The sequence below is a fragment of the Aquarana catesbeiana genome, linkage group LG05 (assembly GCF_042186555.1).
Source record: "Aquarana catesbeiana isolate 2022-GZ linkage group LG05, ASM4218655v1, whole genome shotgun sequence".
Taxonomy (NCBI): Eukaryota; Metazoa; Chordata; class Amphibia; order Anura; family Ranidae; genus Aquarana; species Aquarana catesbeiana.
Window position 1 is genome coordinate 530,865,601 of NC_133328.1, and position 22,118 is coordinate 530,887,718.

Genomic DNA, 22,118 nt, shown 5'->3' on the forward strand with positions numbered 1-22,118 from the left:
ACAAATGTTCCAAGAATTTCAGTTTAATCGTTTATATTATGAACCTGTTTTACAAGTTGCCGCAAGTGTCTGATGTCAGCCAAACAGATGTGAACAGCCTTTGTGTAATTATTACTCATTAAAGCATTAGCACAGAGAATAATACAGAAGTTTTGCCAATTTCCTGATACCCTAGTGTTCTATGCTAGGGCAGTTACCAAATATATTTTTTGGCATGCAAGAACACCAGAATATGCTGAAGTTGAAGGAGAAGAACAGGTGGCTGTACTTTTCCTGTGGATCACAGAGGTGCAGTTCATTCAACACTCCAGTGGCCCGTTTTCAGACAGCAAGCTACAGTCCTCTGTTTGCTGATGTCATTGAGCCAGTCCAGGATCGGGTAAGATAGCTACCTTATGGTCAGGATTTGCCCACATGCCTGGACAGACACCTGGCTCAGCCTCTCAGCGAGCCAGTGAGAGCCTGAGCCGGCCACTCCTGTCTTTTCCACAGTGAGCATGGAGGGTGGCGCAGGAGCCGGTGACTGACAGTCACCGGCTCTCTGCTCAGGGAGCTCTGAGAACCGAGCGATTGGTGGCGTTTGATCGCTCAGTTCTCAGTGTTAGAGAAGATAGGGAACAGATGCAGCATTGGAGATGTGGAATTAAAAAAAAAAGGGATTCCTATACTTCTCTTTTAGTCTGTACACTTCTGTTAGTATACAAGCTATTTTGTAATTATAAACGTTAACTTTCCATTTTAAATCGCTTGGTGCACAGAACACCACCAGAAATGTCACTTTCTGCTTGTGTGATTGGCTTACTGATTTTCTCAGATCTCTGCATAAAGATACAGGTAACATTTTAGACATCTTCTGCAATAGGAATTTAAAGCAGAACTAAAAAAGTCAGTCTCTCTCTCTTCGGAAGCTTAAGGGAGGGTTATAACCACTCTAAGTTTTTAGTGTTTTTTTGCCACTTGTGTCCTATTGCAGAGATTCCCCATTCACTTCCTGCCCCATAGCCAAAAAGGAAGGGAGAGAAAAATCCCTCTAAAGAGAGAATACCTGGTTGTCACCAGAACTAATGTTCCCACTATTTCTGTTTTGAAAACAACCCAAAATTTAGGATTACCTTTTACTTTCGGTGACTAATAGAGAGGGCAAATCTCCCGAACAAGGACACAGTAATAAAAGCCTCAGCCCTGCCCCCCTGCTCCCTTATCACTGGCTTTGATTGACAGCACTGGGAGCCAATGGCTCCCGGCACCCCAGCAAAGCCTGGAAGTGAGGGGAGAAAAGATCTGCGGATGTGCATGGTGCTGGATCTAATCAGGTCTCAGGTAAGTAAAAATGGGTGGTGAGGGGGGATGCTGACACCTAAAAAATGTTTTTTTACCTTAATGCAAGAAATGCATTAAAGTGGTGTTCCGTCGAAAAAAAAAAAAAAGTTAAAAGTCAGTAGCTACAAATACAGCAGCTGCTGAATTTTAATATATGGACACTTACCTGTCCTGGGCGCCCACAATGTCGGCACCCGAAGCCAATCTCTCCCTTGGCTCTCGGGTGCTGCCGCCGTCATCTTCGGTAAGGCAATCAGGAAGTGAAGCCGCAAGGCTTCACTTCCTGGTTCCCTACTGTGCATGCGCGAGCCGTGCTGCGTGTTCCCACTGGTCCCTGCTGTCTTCTGGGACCTGTGTGTCTCCCAGAAGACAGCGGGGGGTCGGGGACAGAGTAGGCGTCGGACGTGGCGTAGGTCACCGTGGTGATCTATGCCTGGAAGTGGGAGCAAATACCTGTATTACACAGGTATCTGCTTCTTCCTCCCCCCTGAAAGGTGCCAAATGTGACACCGGGGGGGGGGGATTCCAAAAAGGGGAAGTTTCATTTTTGGGTGGAACTCCTCTTTAAGGTAAAAAATTTTTAGAATTTACAACCAATTTAATGCATGGAATACATTAAAGTGGTAGTGAACTAACTTTTTTGATTTGTACCTACAGGAAGCCTATAAGGCAGTGAATGTCTCCTAAACTTGCACTGATTAGGAGATATTCACACAGCATGCAGCCGGTGACATCACAGTGCATGCATCTGAAGGTCCGGCATACCGTGCCAGACCTTTTGAGGTCGTGACGTAAATGTGGGCTCCTGAGCGCATGAGTGGGAGTGGCGTCATCGGGGCTCTGGCCGCAAACCTGAAATGAAGACCGGGTGAAGATGGAAGGCCTGGCAGCAGGTGACAGCGCGCCGCTGTAAGGCTTTGCGATGCATACCAGCACATTATGGCATTACCTTGCAGGGGTGTTTGTTTTGTTTTGTTTTTTAAAGCTGCGGTTTACTACTGCTTTAAGGTAAGGAATGCCCTACCTTTTGAATGACTTTAAAATCCCTGCAGTGTACATAACCTACCCAGAGGGGATTTATTTTTTCCTCTCAACAAAAGTGAAGTTGCACTAGCTAAAGTAGTCTTAATATCAGCCTGTTTTAATCTGCTACATAGCAGCGCTCACACTCAGGGTCAGCACTCTTGGCCCATTCAGGGACCAACTGCTTTGCAATGTGCTCTTAGTTTAACCCAACCTATACTTCAAAACTAAGCAATACACAGAAGCTGCCCAGTTTCACAAAAGCCTGCAAAGTTCCCAATGCTGGTTTGGATTAGCTATGAGATGCTCAATAAGTTGGTAATACATTATAAATTTTTGAAAATCTGTACAATATCTCACAAAGGTGAGTACACCCCTCACATATTTTATTCTATCTTTTCATGTGACAACACTGAAGAAATTACACTTTGCTACAATGTAAAGTAGTGAGTGTACAGCTTGTATAACTTGGGCACCAGTCCTCAGGAAGGATGTACTGGAAATGGAGCGAGTACAAAGAAGGGCAACAAAGCTAATAAAGGGTCTGGAGGACCTTAGTTATGAGGATAGGTTGCGAGCACTGAACTTATTCTCTCTGGGGAAGAGACGCTTGAGAGGGGATTTGATTTCAATATACAAATACCATACTGGTGACCCTACAATAGAAATAAAACTTTTTCGCAGAGGAGAGTTTAACAAGACTAGTGGCCACTCATTAAAATTAGAAGAAAAGAGGTTTAACCTTAAACTACGTAGAGGGTTCTTTACTGTAAGAGCGGCAAGGATGTGGAATTCCCTTCCACAGGCGGTGGTCTCAGCTGGGGGCATGGATAGCTTCAAGAAACTATTAGATAAGCACCTGAATGACCACAACATACAGGGATATACAATGTAATACTGACACATAATCACACATAGGTTGGACTTGATGGACTTTTCTTTTTTCAACCTCACCTACTATATGTAACTATATAACAGTGTAAATTTGCTGTCCCCTCAAAATAACTCAACACACAGCCATTAATGTCTAAACCGCTAGCAGCAAAAGTGAGTACACCCCTAAGTAAAAATATCAAAATTTGGCCACCATTATTTTCCAGCACTGCCTTAACCCTCTTGGGCATGGAGTTCACCAGAGCTTCACAGGTTGCCACTGGAGTCTTCTTCTACTCCTCCATGACGACATCACGGAGCTGGTGGATGTTAAAGACCTTGCGCTAGGGTTTAGGTCCGGAGACATGCTTTGCCAGTCCATCACCTTTACACTCAGCTTCTTTAGCAAGGCAGTGGTAAACTTGGAGGTGTGTTTGGGGTTATGTTGGAATACTGTCCTGCGGCCCAGTCTCTGAAGGATGGGGATCATACTCTGCTTCAGTATGTCACAGTACATGTTGGCATTCATGGTTCCCTCAATGAACTGTAGCTCCCCAGTGCCGGCAGCACTCATGCAGCCCCAGACCATGACACTTCCACCACCATGCTTAACTGTAGGCAAGACACACTTGTCTTTATACTCACCTGGTTGCAGACACACACACTTGACACCATCTGAACCAAATAAGTTTCTCTTGGTCTCATCAGACCACAGGACATGGTTCCAGTAATTCATGTGCTTAGTTTGCTTGTCTTCAGCAAACTGTTTGCAGGCTTTCTTGTGCATCATCTTTAGAAGAGGCTTCCCTCTGTGATGACAGCCATGCAGACAAATTTGATGCAGTGTGCGGTGTATGGTCTGAGCACTGACAGGCCGACCCCCCACCCCTTCAACCTCTGCAGCAATTCTGGCAGCACTCATACGTCTATTTCCCAAAGACAACCTCTGGATATGACGCTGAGCACGTGCACTCAACTTCTTTGGTTGACCATGGCGAGGCCTGTTCTGAGAAGAACCTGTCCTGAGTAGAAACAGTCCTGTTAAGCCACTGTATGGTCTTGGCCACTGTGCTGCAGCTCAGTTTCAGGGTAAATCTTTGGCAATCTTATAGCCTAGGACAGTGATGGTGAACATTGGCACTCCAGATCTTTTGGAACTAAATTTCTCACAATGCTCACAAGTCCATGAGCATCATGGGAAATGTAGTTCCAAAACATCTGGGGTGCCAAGGTTTGCCATCACCGGGCTAGGCCATCTTTTTTTTTTTATAGAGCAATAAAGCTTTTCAGATCCTCAGAGAGTTCTTTGCCATGAGGTGCCATGCTGAACTTCCAGTGACCAGTATTGAGAGAGTGAGAGCGATAACACCAAATTTAACACACCTTCTCCCCATTCACACCTTAAACTTTGTAACACTAACGAGTCACATGACACCAGGGAGGGAAAATGGTTAATTGGGCCCAATTTGGACATTTTCACTTCGGGGTGTACTCACTTTTGTTGCCAGCGGTTTAAACATTAATGGTTGTATGTTGAGTTATTTTGAGGGGACAGCAAATTTACACTGTTATACAAGCTGTACACTCACTACTTTACATTGTAGCAAAGTGTCATTTCTTCAGTGTTGTCACATAAAAAGATACAATAAAATATTTACTAGGGTTTCCCCGATACGAGTATTGGTCCCGACCATTTGGGCGAGTACAAGTACAAATACTCCCGATGCCAGATCCGATACCTGGAACCGGAAGCCAGCGGGCAGAGAGGGCGGAGCGGAGATTGGTCTGGCAGCAGTGAAACACGGGGGTAAGCTTGCCGGGGCAGGGGTGCAGGGCGCCGCTGCATATTCCGTCCAAAATGGTGACCGGAAAGGTCACATTCGGTAAAGAAGTTGTGTTCCGTGTCTCCGTCGGAGGGTAAACATCACAACACCCATCTTGGTACACCCTGCACTTGGCTGCAGTAAGCCAGCAGCAGACATCTTGTTACACCCAGCCCATATAGTTTTGGCTGGGTGTAACAAGATGTCCGCTGCTGGCTTACTGCAGCCAAGTGCAAGGTGTATTAATATGGGCGTTGCAGCATACTTACCAGATGTGAAAGGACATGAATGATGAGGCAAGGAAGGATTTTGCAATGCTATATGCTATAAAGCATTGCAAAATCTTTCCTCTCCTCTCATCATTCATGCAATTTATTATGCAATTGCCAATCAGTGCTGCATTTCAGTGCCCATCAGTGCCTGTCCATAAGTCCCATCAGTGCCCATAAGTGACATCAGTGCCATCTTCTATCAGTGCCCATAAGTGCCGTCTACCAGTGCTATCAGTCAGTGCCCATAAGTGCCACCTATCAGTGCCAGCGCTACTTATCAGTGCCCATAAGTGCCGCCTATCACTGCCCATCAGTCAGTGCCCAGTCAAACTGTCATATGACATTAAAAATAAGTATCGGCGAGTACTTGAAAAAAAAAGTATCGGTTCTTGTACTCAGTCTTAAAAAAGTGGTATCGGGACAACCCTAATATTTACAAAAATGTAGAGGTGTACTCACTTTTGTGAGATACTTTACATAAATCTGGCAGTTAGCAGAATCAAGCAACCATTAAACTATGCAACTATCACTGTTAAAAAAAAAAAAAAAATATGTAACTTTAAAGACATGTTCAAAGATGTTTCAATAATAATAATAATAATAATAATAAGAGTAATAAAAATAATAATAGGATTATGTGCTCTGCCAATTTTACATACAGATGATAGAAATATAAAAAAAGAGACTTTTATGGCCTCATCCAAATCACATAAAAAGAAAAACTTGGTGTGAACCAAAGTATAGACCTCCAGTAACCTACAATGGTGGACTAGAACGGCAAAACGACTGAGACAATTTTTAGTTAACAATTTTTATTGTAATAATGTTTTATTTTAGCTACAAAAAACCTGTTTTTTTGTCATTATAGTCTGCCATTGTAGGTTACTGGAGGTCTATACTCCAGTTCATACCTAGGTTTTCTTCTTACATGCAGATAGTATTTGCTGAGAAAAAGTACATTTTTTGGAAGGTAGAGTTTCCTTTTGGCTGACTATAGCTGCTCCCATCCCACACCTTTTATTTCTGGGAGTTCAGAAGACTTACCGGGAAGTTGCTTGCGATCAAGTTCCAGTTGTCAGTCCCATGCACTTCCGCTAGTTTCTTTAATTTGTCATCCTGTTAAAAACATGAATTAGAATAAGGCCAGTAATTACAATATTAGAAGGAACAGTAAAATAAAGCCATACCTCTTCTTTGCTCCACTTGGCTCTATTCCAGATTTTCTTTTGCCCCTTCAGTATTGGAACATCGTAATCACGATCGACACAATGGTCGTCATCTTCATCCTCACTAAGGGAGGGAAGAAAATATGAATTATGGCAATTAGTTGCATAGTGTTTATACTAATGGGTGAAGTCACAAATGACATATGCAGTCTGTCAATAGCATTAACCCATTGTAATATAATTTTATCACCTCTTGACCTGCCTCCCCCCCACCATAATTCTCTTGACAAAGTGGCAACAGTGTTCGTTCTGCAGTGAAATCATTGCAATGTTACCTTGTGGATAGTGTAGGCTTAGAAAGACATGCAGTGTTAGATGGACTAAAAGCAAGCAACAAATTAAAACACCAACTCCACATTTTCCTAAAAAAACTAAAAAAAAAAAAAAAAAAAAAAAAAAAGCACCATATAACAAATGTTAAATGGTTTTTCCAACTCATGTAAAAACGGTCACTTTTTTTATGGCCAGCTTGGCATTTTAATAAAAAATAAAATCATAAGACCATCTTTACATGGATTAACCCATGCAGATAAGGACATTTTATATAGTGATGCTTTAAGCTCTACATTGCCAAAGAATGCCAAATGATTCACCAGTCCAACGTCTCTTGAGACAATAAGACTGTGTAGGGTTCAGCTCGTGTCGGAGGTCATTATTGCACAGCAATTTTCCAAATCACTGCATCTGAATATCAGTCATATGGAAGGTAATGTTAACTGCAGAGTCCATTCTTGGTGAGAGATCTCCCATAACTGGCCATCCCTAGATTCTGGAATAAAGCAAACAAGCAAATGACAACTTTTATTCTTTCAACCACATGATACCAATTGCTCAGAAAGCCAGTTGACCAATAAAGAATCCAGATCACAAGTTTTATGTGAACCTACAGACAGAAGAATGACAGGCTGCCAATGCCATCCCCTGGAGATCTGGTCTTGATGTCAAAGCCTAGTGTGTAAGTAACCTGGAAGAACCATGAAGCCAACAAAGCCCGTAATAACTAAACTCCATTCCCTCCATATTTAAGATTAGTGACTAACTGCACACCAAAGCTAGGATAACAACTCTGGCACCTGAACCTCAAAACTGAATTCATAGTTTTTATAAATTTCTGATTTAATTTATTATGTTGAGGACTAAGCATATGTTTAAATCTGTAAACCTGAAATTGTGAATATTAATGATATTTTTCATTCTTATTTTCAGTCAGCAGTGGACCATTTAGGTTCCTTTTAAAATGTTTTACAGACTTATATAAAATTGTTTTTGGGAAAAGCCTGGTGTTTACGAAGCACAATAGCATAAGCAGAAATTTACACACAAAAAAAAAGAGCCAGAGCATAAATATAGAGAAAGTATACGAAAGTATACAGGGTAAACAGCTTTTGCTATACTACATCTGTCTTTAAAAGAAAAATAAACAATGCTTTTTGGAATCTGTGGCACGGAGAGAAAAAAAATGTACCGTATATACTTGAGTATAAGCCGACCCACCTAATTTTAACACAAAAAAAAAACTGGGAAAACGTATTAACTCGAGTATAAGCCTAGGGTAGGAAATGCAGCAGCGACTGTAAGTGGAAAAGAGGGTCAACAATGCCCATTTGCAGCTTCACTGTGCCCATTGCATGCCTCATGGTGCCGATCTGCATACCTGTCATGCAGTCAGTCGGTGACCATCCAGTGTAACAAAGCCCCCTCTCCTCCTCATCCTTGATAGACGGAACACTCAGTTTCCCAGCAGTGAGTCAGTGTTCTGCCCATCATGGACAAGGAGAAGGCGTGGCTTTGTTACACTACACGGCTGTCGACTAGACTGAGGTCACAGCTCTGGGAGATCAGGCACACGAAGCTGCAGATGGACACAGACTCGAGTATAAGCCAAGGGGCATTTTCAGCACACAAAAAAAAAAGAAAAAAAAAAATGTGCTGAAAAACTTAGCTTATACTCGAGTATATACGGTATGTAAAAGAGGAAAGAAAGAAAGAAAAAGAAAAACAGCACATACAATAGTGATGGTTTCCCTTGAAAAACAATTCAAACACAGTGGGCAGATGCGTGCTCAGCAGGCACTTTATAACACATGGTTACTTTTTTGATCATCTATTGTACATTGAGCAGCAGGTGGTTCATAAAGGAGGCGCTTAAGCCCCGTACACACATGCTGAATATTGGGTGGTAAAAAAAAAAAAACACGTCCGACATTTGGCCCATGGATATGGCAGCCAGTCTGGCTTCCGTCAGAGGGGCATGACCGAAAAATGTCTGTCAATCGGCATCCGATCATCGCTCTCAGTCATGTACTGAGTCCCCCTGTCAGAACACAATAGCCAGCGGGGCAGATCCCTGTACCAACATTGGATTGTTAGTACAGGATCTCCTCCCGAGCGCTTCCTTTTTTTTCCCCATTCTGGCTTGAACGGAAAAAAAAAAAAAAAAACTGATAGTGTGTACTAGGCTTTAGTCCATTAGCAAGGCTGTTTAGAAACTATACTGTATACACTGATCAGCCATAACTTTATGACCACCCACCTAATACTGTGAATGTCCCCCTTTTGCTGACAAGACAACATGACCCATCAAGGTATGGATGTCACTAGACCTTTGATGGTATGCTGTGGTATCTGGCACCAAGCCATCAGTAGCAGATCCTTTAGGTCAGGTAAGTTGCATGGTGTGGCCTCCATGGATCAGACTTGTTTTTCCAGCAAATCCCACAGATGCTTGATTGGATTGAGATCTGGAGAATTTGGAGGCCAAGTTAACACCTCAAACTCATTGATGTGCTTCTCAAACAATACTTGAAACCAGTGGGGCAGGGAACATTATCCTGCTGAAAGAAGCCACTGCCATCAGGGAATATAGTTTCCATGAAGGGATGTGCTTTGTCAGTAACAATGTTTAGGTAGGTGGTGTGCATCAAAGTAATATTTACATGAATGGCAGGACCCCAGGTTTTCCAGCAGAATATTGCCCAAAGCATCACACTGCCTCCACCGGCTTGCCTCATTTCCATACTACATCCAAGTTCCATCTCTTCCCCAGGTAAGTGACCCACATGCACGACCATGCACATGATGTAAAAGAAAACGTGATCCACCAGACCAGGCCACCTTCCTCCATTACTGTGTGGTCCAGTTCTGAAGCAAACATGCCCATTGTAGGAACTTTTGGCTATGGGCACAGGTCAGCATGACCACCCTGATCGGTCTGCAGCTACCCAGCCCCATACACAACAGACTGCAATGCCCATTTTTCAGCTTTCAACACATCAATAGGGACAACATGTTTACTTGATGCCCAATTTATCTCAGCAACTCATATTGTCAAGATAATCAATGTTATTTAATTAACCTGTCAGTGGTCATAAAGTTATGGCTGATCAGTATATAAATATGTATGTACACACACGTTAAAATAATGGGGGTGTTCCCTCTATGCAACAGAAGTTACCTTCCTAAAGGGTAGAAAAATTATAATGGATATCAAAAATGGCTACAGAAGCATACAGGAAAAACAGGACTTTTTAAATGCAATGTATAACGGTTTTGTGCATATTTAAATATTCATTTAGTTATATTAATGGATTAAATTACATTAAATCTCAGGACAAAAAAATAAAATTACATTTTTTTAAAATACATTTTTAATCCAGTAAATATGACATGCCGTCTTATATGCAGCCAGCAGGTAGAAGTCTACTTACATTTGCATGATTACTTTTCAGTCTAAAGCCTCATACACACGATTGGACTTCCATCGGACTTGTCATTGGATTTTTGTCCGAAGGGGCGTTGGCCGTGTACTTGTTCTGCATGCACACAGCAGAACATTTTCAGCCAACATTCACCAAACCACGTGTATTTTCAGCTCTTTACCGCCACCCTTTCTGCTATTGCTGTCTAAATTTAAGCATTGGTTCGGAGCATGCGCTTTTGTACTTGTGTACACACGATCGGATGATCCGACGTAACACATTTGTTGTCAGAAAGTTTGAGAGCATGCACAGTGAACATTTGTTTGTGAAAATTCCAACAACAATTGTCCAATGGAGCATACAGACGGTCGGATTGTCCGATAAAGCACATTGTTGTCAGAAAGTCCGATCGTGCATGGGCCTTTACACTCAGCAGAGGGATAAATCAGAGGTTTCTAATCAACAAAAGGAGCTGTGAAGCAAACTACCACATCTTAACATAAAATCCTAAAAAAAAAAATTAAAAAAAAAAAAAAAAAAATGAAATCACAATTATAGGTTTGGGATTTCATTTAGGGTTTTTTTTTTTTTTTTTTTTTTTTTTTTTTTTAATGTAATGTTTCTTTTCCCTTTAAATGTAATGTAGGCACAAAACTAAAAAAGGTCCAAAGCTTGTGAAATAAAACCCTTTCTGTGTTAAGAAAAAACTTTTATAGCGGTTAATTTATTATCGGGATCCTTAGTTGCAAATCTACATTTTGAGATACGTAAACCAATCTACGGTCTTACTCAGGGGGCGGCCTGCATGGAAAGTGTTAATACTGTTATGCAATACAAGCAGCTCTGGCACTTCAAGGGTTTGTCCAATAAAGAGTCACATTTTCCAGCTTGCATTCCTTTGCCATGAATCCAAGGACTGGGCGGCCGGTGCTGCAGAGATGCCAGGAGAAGGATAGAAGTGATTGAAGAATTTTTTTGGGATCTTTTATTAATTTTTCTTTTGCTACAATTTTTATCAGTCTGTGGAATGGATAATGCAGGAAAGTCACGGCGCTTGTTGGCTCTGTAAAGTATATAAGCAGAAATCTTGCGATGACTACCAGCACTGTACCTCTCAAAAAGAATGTTCTAAACAAGCGATGGCTAATAAACCATCCATGCAGTAATAGGAGGATATTCTGGTTATGGGAGTTCAAGGTGGGTAGGTATAAATGACTCTCTCTGATGTATGGAGACATAATTCTACGCTAGGCGATGGGTGACACCTCTTATACTGTCTGCATTCCTTTCTGCCTCCAGCTTTTGCACGATAGTCCTGGCATACACACAACATCCATCTATAATAAGATGCCATGTCTGCTTCATAGGCAGATAACTGGCAGTGTGCTTCTCTATATGGCCTACAACGAAAGGAGAAAGCTGGAAGTTTCCTGAGCTGCTGGGAATCTTGTGCAAATTCTCTTCGATTCTTCTTTCCTTAAAGTGATATTGAACCAAAAATCAATAATCTAATCTATTGCAGCTTACCAATTAGTAGATTTGGTGGCTGCATTCGTCCCCCCCTGCCCCCCCCCCCCCCCCCCCCCATTTTCACCAAGCGATCTAGTAACACACCCCTTGTATTAGGCGCCATTTGCACCAACTTTTTTTTTTTTTTTCATGTTTTTCGCAGAAGCGCAGTACAGTTTTTAACATGGATTCCTATTGGAAACATTTACATCTATGCTTTTTTCAGCTGCTGTGTTTTTGTAAAGGGTCAGGGACTTTAAAATGCAAAATGCTGCTTTTTTTGGTTCAACAGACGTCAATGGAGACACTGCAGAAAAGCATGCAGTGTGTTTTTAGCGTATTTTGCATTATTTAATCTGCCCAACAAATTGGCCAAATAAAAAAAAAATTTAAAAAAAAAGCAAAAATGCATCAAAAAGTGACAAAAACGCGTGTCTGAAAACACGGAAAGCATAGCAAAAAGTACTGCAGAAACGCTCAAAAGCACCATGCATAGATGTGAATGGAGCCTAAGGCAATGCTTTTTTTCATGCTTTTTGCAGAAGCGCAGGACACTCTTTTTTTTTTTTTACATGGTATCCTATGGAAAACATTCACGTCTATGCTTTTTTCAGCCGCTGTGTTTTTGGAAAGGGTCAGACTTTTTTTTTTTTTTTAACGCAAAATGCTGTTTTTTTTTTTGCTTTTCTGGTTCAATAGATTTTAATGGAGATGCTGCAGAAAAGCATGCAGTGCGTTTTCAGCGTGTTTTACATTTAATCTGCCCAACAAATTGGCCAAATAAAAAGGAAAAAAAAAAAGCATTAAAAATGCAAAACGCATCAAAAACACATGTCCGAAAACACAGAAAGTACAGCAAAAAGCACTGCAGAAACACTCAAAAGCAACATTCATAGATGTGAATGGAGCCTTAGAGTGACCTCGCTCTGGACGAAGAAGCAACAAAAGACACCTTTGGACAGCAGCAATCTTGGGGGGGAAGAGGGGAGTGTTAGATGTATTAGCAGATATAGACACACTAACAAATTTAAGCCAAACTCCAGCTCACACTTTATAAGCAGTTACAGCAAACTGTTGTTATTTTTGGAATAAAGCTTTTACATAAGGAAATAAAAGCTGAGCATTGTAAGCACCCCTGCCGTAAATGGTTTGACTCAACCCTCCAACTGCCACATCAGCAAGACAGCTTGTTCTGTTGAAAAACAGACTTACTGGCAGGATGACCAGGTAAGAATAAAAGAAAGAAAGCCTAAAAAAAAAAAAATAAAACTAATGCAGCCATCACATCTAAGAAATGGTGAGCTGCAGTATAATAAAATGTTTACTTTTTGGTTTAATAGTACTTTAAAAGTTGTAGATACATGCAGAGATGTGGCAAATAAAGCAAAATACCAAAATGTAAGTCACTGGTTCATAAACAGAGAAATCAACAGCAAGGGAATAAAGGCTGTGACAGTTCTAGCTGGGGATTTGTGGTATAGACGTAAATGACAATCAGTGTAGAGGTGACAGGGCCTCTTTATCAACTACCCAGAACTGATCTAAAGTGTGTGCGATTGTAAAATACTGGTGGTACATAGGCTTGGGGGGTAGTTCTATGTGGGTTTGCTGCTCTAGAGTCTTGAGTCAGTACTTTATCTGCATGCGGTTTGACTAGTCTCCCTTATTTCCATGCATTTCCTTCTCTGCATCATATCATTAGGTTTACTGTTAATGTATGACACATACAGTGGCTACTGTAAGGGCATTAGACTGTAAGCTCCTATGGAGTAGAGTTGAACACATGTAATCTCATTGATTTTTTTGAGAGAACAGATTTATACCCCAAGGGTCACAAACCACAATTCCCCTACATCTCCAACATACCCGCAAGACCTTCAAGCCATGGTGTGCAATAAATCATCATTGAACATAGCCCTGTATATTAAAACTCATAGAAAATAAATACTATGGAGCGTATTTAAAAAATATAATAAATAAATACCATTTTGGAGAAGCCACTCGTACATTCATGCTATGCGAATGGGGTAAAATCAAATGTTCTATTTCCGCTACAGGTCTAATGGTATTTATTCATAAAGAATACAGTGGTTCGGGAAAAACCTATGCATACTACCTATGACCTTGAGCTCCATCTAGTGGTCATAATATGGTATTTCCCCAAACCACTCTGTTAATAATATTCGATCAGTAGCGGAAATAGTGGGAGAACACTTGGTTTTGCCCCATTTGCACAGAATGACTGTATAAGCGGTTTTGCTGGACAAACAGCTAAACAAATCCCAATTTATAAAATGAATAAAAAATATAGCAGATCTATAAACAAGGCAAGGGGTAAAATAGATATTTCAGTGAGTTTTAAAGCCCAGCTCCGGAAAACATAAAAATGATCCCTTGCAGTAGGGCTGTGCCTGCATTGCAAAGGTTAATTGCTTTTTTAGTCTAGGGGAGAGTTTCTGCACTTTAACATGCCTGATACTCAGTACTGGCAAATGGCACTCTACCATGCTTAAAGTGGTGGATTGACCATTGGCATCATTATAGCCAGTGATGGGCTATGGACCCTGCAATGGTCTTGATGGCGATAGGATCTTAGACAACTGAAGCATTGGGGAAAAGATGCTGTGGAGACCAGTCTAGCAGCACAGAGAGGCGGAGGATCGGGTAAATAGATCTTTTCTATGTCCCCTAGACCTAAACGAGAATTACCCCTTGCAGTGTGGGAGCAGCCCTACTGCAAGGGATCTATAGGAGATATAGGGCTTGAATTAATGCTCTCGCTCCGGCGATACCTCACGTGTGGTTTGGTTTGAACACAGTTGTAATAGAAATAAGCAGGACAGGTCCTCTTTAAAGTAAAATCTGGGGTCAAAAAGACCTCAGATATCACATCTACACTTAAAGTGGAGTTCCACCCACTTTTACAACTCTTCAGCATCCCTCACTAAACTGTGCACTGTAAACGAGTTAGATATTTTTAATTTTTTTTTCTCAGCACTTACTGTATATCTGCTGTATTCATTTTTCACTTCCTCCTCCCTGGCCGCGGCCCATGGCATCATTTCCTGTTTGCAATGCCTTGTGGGAAGGGGCGGCAACTTCCTCTGAAACTGCCGTTGCTATGGAAACCCGACCTGAAACCTATTACACTGCTTGTGCTGCACTGAGTATGTGCGAGATGTGCAAGGATGAGATCCAGGAAGAAATGCAGTCTGGCTTCAGATGCCCAGACTTAAGATGGCCACGGCCTACTGTAAGTTTATAAAATAACAAACTACTGCTATAAACTAACAAAACAGACCTTAGTTTACAGACTAACTTTACTAGAATACATTAAGCTTGTGTATTATAGGGGTATTTTTATTTAAAAAGTATCATTTCGGCCGGAACACCACTTTAAATGCAATAAAAAATAAATAAATAAATAAAAAGGGGCCCTTTAAGGCCAGAGGGCGGAAGTGACCTTTAACTTCCCCCTGGTCCTCCAAGGGCATAGAGTCGAGTGGGGGCCCTCTTGCCCTCACTCGACTTCCTGCCTATCCATCCCAACGATTGAATAGTTTAGGATCGGGTCTGATAAGCAGCGGACACAACCAGGAGGCAGCGGGAGAGGGCACCCCTTCTGCCGCCCATAAAAGTGATCTTGTGGCAAATCTGCCGCTGAGACCACTTATGTGAAAGCGGACTGCCTGCTGTTTAAAAAGATAGCGGGGTTATGGCAGCTATGTGCAGCCATAACCCCGACATTTAACGTCAAAGTATTGATGTATATATACAGTGGGTGGTCTGAAAGTGGATCAGTTCACTTTTTTATTTTTAGAAAGAAATAAATGCACATCTTTTTGCAGGTAAAAAAATAAATGTGCATTTATTTTTTATATTAGGAGCCTGCAAAGCATTGCACCTGCAATAAGCAGGTCACAGATGCAATCTAAGGCTTCTGCAGACTGTCAGCGTAGTGGTCTTCCCAAAGTATGAGCAAGGCAGTTACTAAATAGCAAGAGTGATCAATGAATGACCAAGAGCACTCACCAGTGCCCTCGTAGTTAATTGAGAACTACAAGCTGTTGGCTGCAATGGATGATGGTAGTTGTAGTTCTGCCATTCACAGAACTCTGTGCATGAATGATGCGGCCAACAGGGGCAGAGCCCTGTATTTTTTTTTTTCTAATTGTGGCAATGGGGGCGGGGAGAATATCCTCCACTCACTGTCGCAATGGAACCTCGGGAGGGTGCAGGGGCTGCTCATTTTTAGTAATACCATGTTACACCATGGATATGGGTGTAAAACGTTATGAAAGCTGAACTTATCCTTTAAAGGCATGGGATCTCAACCTATGGTCCTCTAGGTGTTGCTGGACTACAAGTCCCATCATGGCTCAACCTTTGGGGGTCAGGCTTATAACTGCAATGCCTAATGGAGCTAATAGTTTCGCAACAGCTGGAAGGCCCCAGGTTGAGCACCCATGCTTTAAGGAGAAAACAAAAACAAACAAAAAAAACAACACAACAAACCACAACAACACAACAAACCACAAACAACACAACAAAAACACACAACAAACAAAACAACACAACAAACAAAACAACCATCTGTCTTTAAAATCACTTCATGGATGCCCATTAAATTAGAATGCAGGAAAGATGGGAAACACACAATTTCTTCTGAAGCAGCACAGTGTACAATAGGTGTGTTACTGTGCGTTGTGCAAGTGAATGGCACATGCACTGCTCCTGCATACTGTACAGTAGTATTCCACCTTTTATTACACGAGTTTATGTATCCTCTGTGTACACAGGTGAATCATGGCCTGCTATGGCAAACCGGCTGGAACTACTCACAAATGGAGAGAGGATCAGCATATCACTAGTCAAACCAGCAATAACATTCCCACCTCCTACATACACATGACTTATTCAGTAGCTGTGATACATTACACCAGGGTTTCTGCGGTATGGCACACAGCAAATTCATTGAAGCCTGCAAAGGAAGTTCTCCATGGCTGGGTAATAAGTGTGGATACACAGTTCAAATACCAATCACAAACACAAGATTGAAGAATAATTCTGATCACTATAAAGAGAATCAGAAAATGATCACTTAAAAAATGAGTTGAAAACACATCAATAAAAAAAAAAAAAACAAGGATGAACAAAAAAATAAATAAATAAAAGAATCTCTTGGTATGTAGCACCCTATGGATTTTTTCAATAAGGCCGCAAAAATTGCAAAATGCATATTCGATATATGTCAGGATTTACCTTATTTCACTTAAAAAGTGTAAACTGAAATGTGATTGCTTGTCTGTCCCAGCACTCCTATGTACAAACCTGTGACTGCGATGTGTAACCAGGCAAAGTATGAAGACTTTCAAAAACTAGCCACATACATTACAATCTTCTTTAGATTTATCATGATGGTGTAATATAGGGGCTACCCTAACTGATTGGATTTTTTTTTTTTTTTTTTTAAATAACATGTCATATTTACCTCCACTGTGCAGTTCGTTTTGCACAGAGTGGCCCCGATCCACGACTTCTGGGGTCCCCCGGCGGCGCTGGTAGCTCCTCCCCGCATCGTATAACCCCTAGGAGAAGTGCTCTCTCGGGGGGTTACCTTGCAGGCGCACTCCCGAGTCCAGCATTTTAGTCCATAGATGCAGAATGCTTGACTCGGCCCCGCCCCCTGTGTCATTGGATTTGATTGACAGCAGCGGGAGCCTATGGATGCGCTGCTATCAATCTATCCAAGAGACCATTACAGGGCTCAGTGACAGAAGTTTTTTCACCTGCATACTAGGATGTAATAGGGTGAAAAAAACACCAGGGTTTACAACCCCTTTAAGTTGGCCATACAATATACAATATTCTTATTCAATGTTCCTTCAATTATGTAGTGCAAGGGCCTGCCTGACTGCAAACAAATTGAAAGTGTTTAAGTTTGACCTCATATTATATGGTTTTGGAAAATCCAAAAGGAAAGATGTAGAAGAAAATTATATAAAATGTATTAAAGTGGAACTTTAAGAATAAAACAAAAAATGGGGAACAAGCAGGATTTTTAATGCAGAAGATACATACTATGCAAACAATTGCACACTGCAAGTATAACATTTTTATTTTAAATGTGGGGGGGCGGGGATATAGTTTACAATCTCTTTAACTTCTATTATGCAAGCTGAACAGTTTTAATACATTATATGTTCACTAAAGAAAAATAAATTGCGGGATTGGGGAGCGGAGCAAGTTGTAAGTAATTGTTGTACTTGTACCAATTCTTAGAGATCAATTGATTTTTCATTAAAGCGGAGTTCCACCCAAAAGTGGAACTTCAGCTTTAAGCACTCCTCGCCCCCTGACTTCCTGTCCCACTTCCTCCTTCCAGGTCCTCGGCCGCCTAGGCGACTCCTCCTTTCGCCCCTCCCTGCCAGTGATCTTCTGGGACACAACACAGCTCCCAGAAAATCGCTGGCCAATGGCAGAGCACAGCACGCCAGGTGCCCACAGTATATATGACGGCGTCAAGGAGAGGAGGGGAAGAGGAGCGGCCGCATCCCTGGACCGTGGGACAGGTGAGTGTTGGTTTATTAAAGATCACCAGCTATGCTTTTTGTAGCTGTTGACTCTTAATAAACTAAAAAAGGGTGGAACTTCGCTTTGAATGCCAATTAGACATTCATATCACTTTTCTCCCAAGTGATACGTACACTGGAGAACAAAATGAGGGAGATTTACAAAAACTGGTGCAGCTGTGCATAGTAACCAATCAGCTTTCAGGTTTTATTGCCAAAGCTTAATTGAACAATCTGACGTTAGAAGCTGATTGGCTACCATGCACAGCTGCACCAGTTTTAGTAAATCTCTTCCCAATGTGTCAACGCTCTATCATCAGTATTACACACAACCTGCAAAACTTTGTTGAATGAACATTATTTCTCTGATCTCGTCCCTCAATCTCCATGTACAGAACTGGACCTTGTCAGCAGACACCCTCACACAATCTTCTTGTCTGATGATTAATAAATTAACATTTCTAACTGTTGATCAGCCAATGCTTGGCGTAAACTATACACAAGATTTGGAGCATTTTTTTCTGAGCAATAAATATCAACGAGCACTCAATAAATACACACAAGAAAAAGGACAAATAGAGGGTGAATAAAAAGGGGACACAAACAGAAAAAAGGACATGACAGGTGTTCTAATCCTGTCCCTCTATAATATTTACATATATATATATATATATATATATATATATATATATATATATATATATATATATATATATATATATAAATAAAAATGTATAAAATACTTTTTTCTGTTATCTAAATCCTCAATAGACTTAGTTAACAAAGCTTTAACACATGCATAAGTACTTATATTTTAGCTATGTGACACATTGGGGGTTATTTACAAAAGGCAAATCCACTTTGCACTACAAGTGCAAAGTGCATTTAAAATTGCACTGAAAGTGCACTTGTTAGTGCAGTCGCTGTAAATCTGAGGTGTAAAGCTGCTAGGTTTATCATCCAATTATGTGCAAGCTAAAATGCTGTTTGTTCTTTTCCTTGCATGTCCCCCTCAGATCTACAGCGACTGCACTTCCAAGTGCACTTGTAGTGCAAAGTGGATTTGCCTTTTGTAAATAACCCCCATTGTTCCTTATTCTGATGTTTTAGCTTTGTGAATTGAGTTATATGTGTGCAAAACTTCTGATAAGATTTTTGCATCTTACATTAAAATGCAAAGCTGGTAACCAGTCTCTTATCTGCACCCCTTCTATATGTCTAGTATAACATTTGTAGTGCAGCCAATCTATTCTCCGCACCAGAAAGCCTTGTACGAAACCTATAAGCACCTCCCTTGCTGTAGCTAAGCAAGCATTAAGCTAAACTACCTGCATGATGCTTTTAACCAAAATATGTTACCCATGGCTGAACAATCTGTGAATATGAAATCTGATGAACAACAGATGGCACCAACAAGAGATATACACCTTCACAATGAATGCAGAGCTTGGAAATGAACCTACAAATCCAAAATATCCCGTAAACAAAGATTTGGAACTGACAACACAAGTATGATATACAGAATTCTGAATATCTGGGACTTTCCAGACAAGGGGAATAATACTTGAAATAGCATTTAGAAAATGAACTACATTCCTTTCTTATCTCTAGTCATTATTTTATATAGTGGGAGTCCTAAATATACAATCAATGAAAACCGCTATGGAGAATTTTATTTTTATATATATATATATATACACACACATACACACATCTCTATATATGGTTTTAATATTATACTTCCTATATGTGTCTATATAAGTATATAGCTTAAAAAAAAAAATATATATATATATATATATATATATATATATATATATATATATATATATATATATATCTCACACACACCTATATATTAAAAAATTATATTTAAAAAAAAAAAAAAAAAAATCACATACATAATATACATTATGTATATGTTTAATATACACATTTATAATATAAATTATTTTCAATTTTTTTTTTTTTTTTTTTAACTCCCTCCATATATAAAGGATGAAGGTTGCTATAAAATGTATGTTATAGAAGAAGCCATCGGATTTTTCCATAAATCATGTCACACCAGTACAGAGAGGTTTGGGTGCTGATCCTAAATATCTGATGACCCCTGACTTGTATTATTAGGTCCTCCTCTATAGGACATGCTGGGATCGGTAGTGACACCCACCCCCGGATACATAGTGAAGACATCTCTGGGGACACTGCGCTGATAGATGATCCCTGAGCTGACCGTATTGTGATCTGGTCTCTACAATCCCCTCCATGTATATATAATGTGTGATCTGGTCTCTACAATCCCCTCCATGTATATATAATGTGTGATCTGGTCTCTACAATCCCCTCCATGTATAATGTGTGATCTGGTCTCTACAATCCCCTCCATGTATATATAATGTGTGATCTGGTCTCTACAATCCCCTCCATGTATATATAATGTGTGATCTGGTCTCTACAATCCCCTCCATGTATATATAATGTGTGATCTGGTCTCTACAATCCCCTCCATGTATAATGTGTGATCTGGTCTCTACAATCCCCTCCATGTATATATAATGTGTGATCTGGTCTCTACAATCCCCTCCATGTATATATAATGTGTGATCTGGTCTCTACAATCCCCTCCATGTATAATGTGTGATCTGGTCTCTACAATCCCCTCCCCCGATAACTGGGATAATGACATTGATCAGTACTCTGTGTGATGATATCACTATATGATGGTCGGTTAGGGAAGGGTTGGTGTCAGTTATGATGATGCAATGCTGGGTGTTGTAGTTCTCCAGCAGGGAAGTCCCTCATTCCTAATCGATGACATGGGGGTCAGTGGTGCCGGTCCCCTCCTCCTCCTCCCCGGACAGGTAAGACTCACCTGCGTACTCTGGTCGCCATCCTCCGCTCTGTCCGGGAACACGCAGCTCTCTATAGGTCGGCAGGTCCCGGGCACAAGGCCAGCATCCTCCCGGGGCCCCCCCCCGGTCACAGCTCTCCGTCCCCCCCCCCGGTGATCACACACAGCCAACGGCTCCGGCTCGCTCCCCTGTGCCCCGAGTCCTCTCTACTGCCCACGAGCACACACGAGCGCCGCTGACACCTGGGCGGGGCGAGAGGAGTGGAACAGGCCAATAGGGCGCACCGGCAAAAGGGGGCGGTACCACCGAAAAGACAGGAGGAGGGGAGACCATGAAAAGAGGGCGGGGTAATGGATCTTGAATTCATTTCTTTTCCCGCGTTACCTTAATGTGACCTGCCAGAGACAGGGATCGGTTTGAACGGGAGCGGCGCGGCTGGGCTGTCTACATAAAGACAGGGGGGACCCTCCAGCCGCAGACATTGTCCTGTATTGTCATACTGCGTATGTTGTACGGCTTGTACCATTTTAATCATAGGGGGGAGTGCGGGATCCCACCGCTACACTAATCATCCAGCGAGTCAACAGATCACGTGACCCGATAGGCTGGCTGTGATGTGGAGGGGGCGTGTCAGGGGCGGGGATGTCCGCCTAGCTGTCAGTGGTCAGGATGCTCATTCCTCTGGCTTGATGTAATGAGAGGTCTGGGAGTGACATGGCTGTGCAGAGGAGTGTGTCTGCCCTGAGGGTGCTGACAGGTGTATGGCCCAATCTTTCCATTTATAATACACCCACTTATAGACCAACTCCAGAAATTACATTTTTTACACTCTTAAAGATCTCCAGCCCCCCCCCCCCCAAATGAAAGTGATTGTAAACGATCACATTGTAAACAACACTTTAAATTTAACCACTTCAGCTCCGGAAGGATTTACCCCTTATGACCAGGCC

General features: G+C 41.4%; 1 protein-coding gene across 6 annotated transcripts in view; it reads right to left on the reverse strand.

Moving 5' to 3' along the window:
* The window catches only part of MYBL1 (MYB proto-oncogene like 1), a 61,362-nt gene extending 39,653 nt beyond the window's left edge, over positions 1 to 21,709 (reverse strand). For 4 of the 6 annotated variants that reach the window (XM_073631756.1, XM_073631754.1, XM_073631752.1 and 1 more), the window contains exons 1-3: positions 21,553 to 21,709; positions 6,499 to 6,601; positions 6,356 to 6,427 (exon numbers count right to left, since the gene is read on the reverse strand). In XM_073631756.1, the coding sequence (XP_073487857.1) occupies positions 6,356 to 6,427; positions 6,499 to 6,601; positions 21,553 to 21,650 (273 nt within the window). In that variant the 5' untranslated portion in view covers positions 21,651 to 21,709. Of the gene's footprint in view, positions 1 to 6,355; positions 6,428 to 6,498; positions 6,602 to 21,188; positions 21,484 to 21,552 lie in introns of those variants that run through there. The other 2 variants (XM_073631757.1, XM_073631755.1) reach the window with 2 other exon arrangements.
* Positions 21,710 to 22,118: the final 409 nt, after the last annotated feature.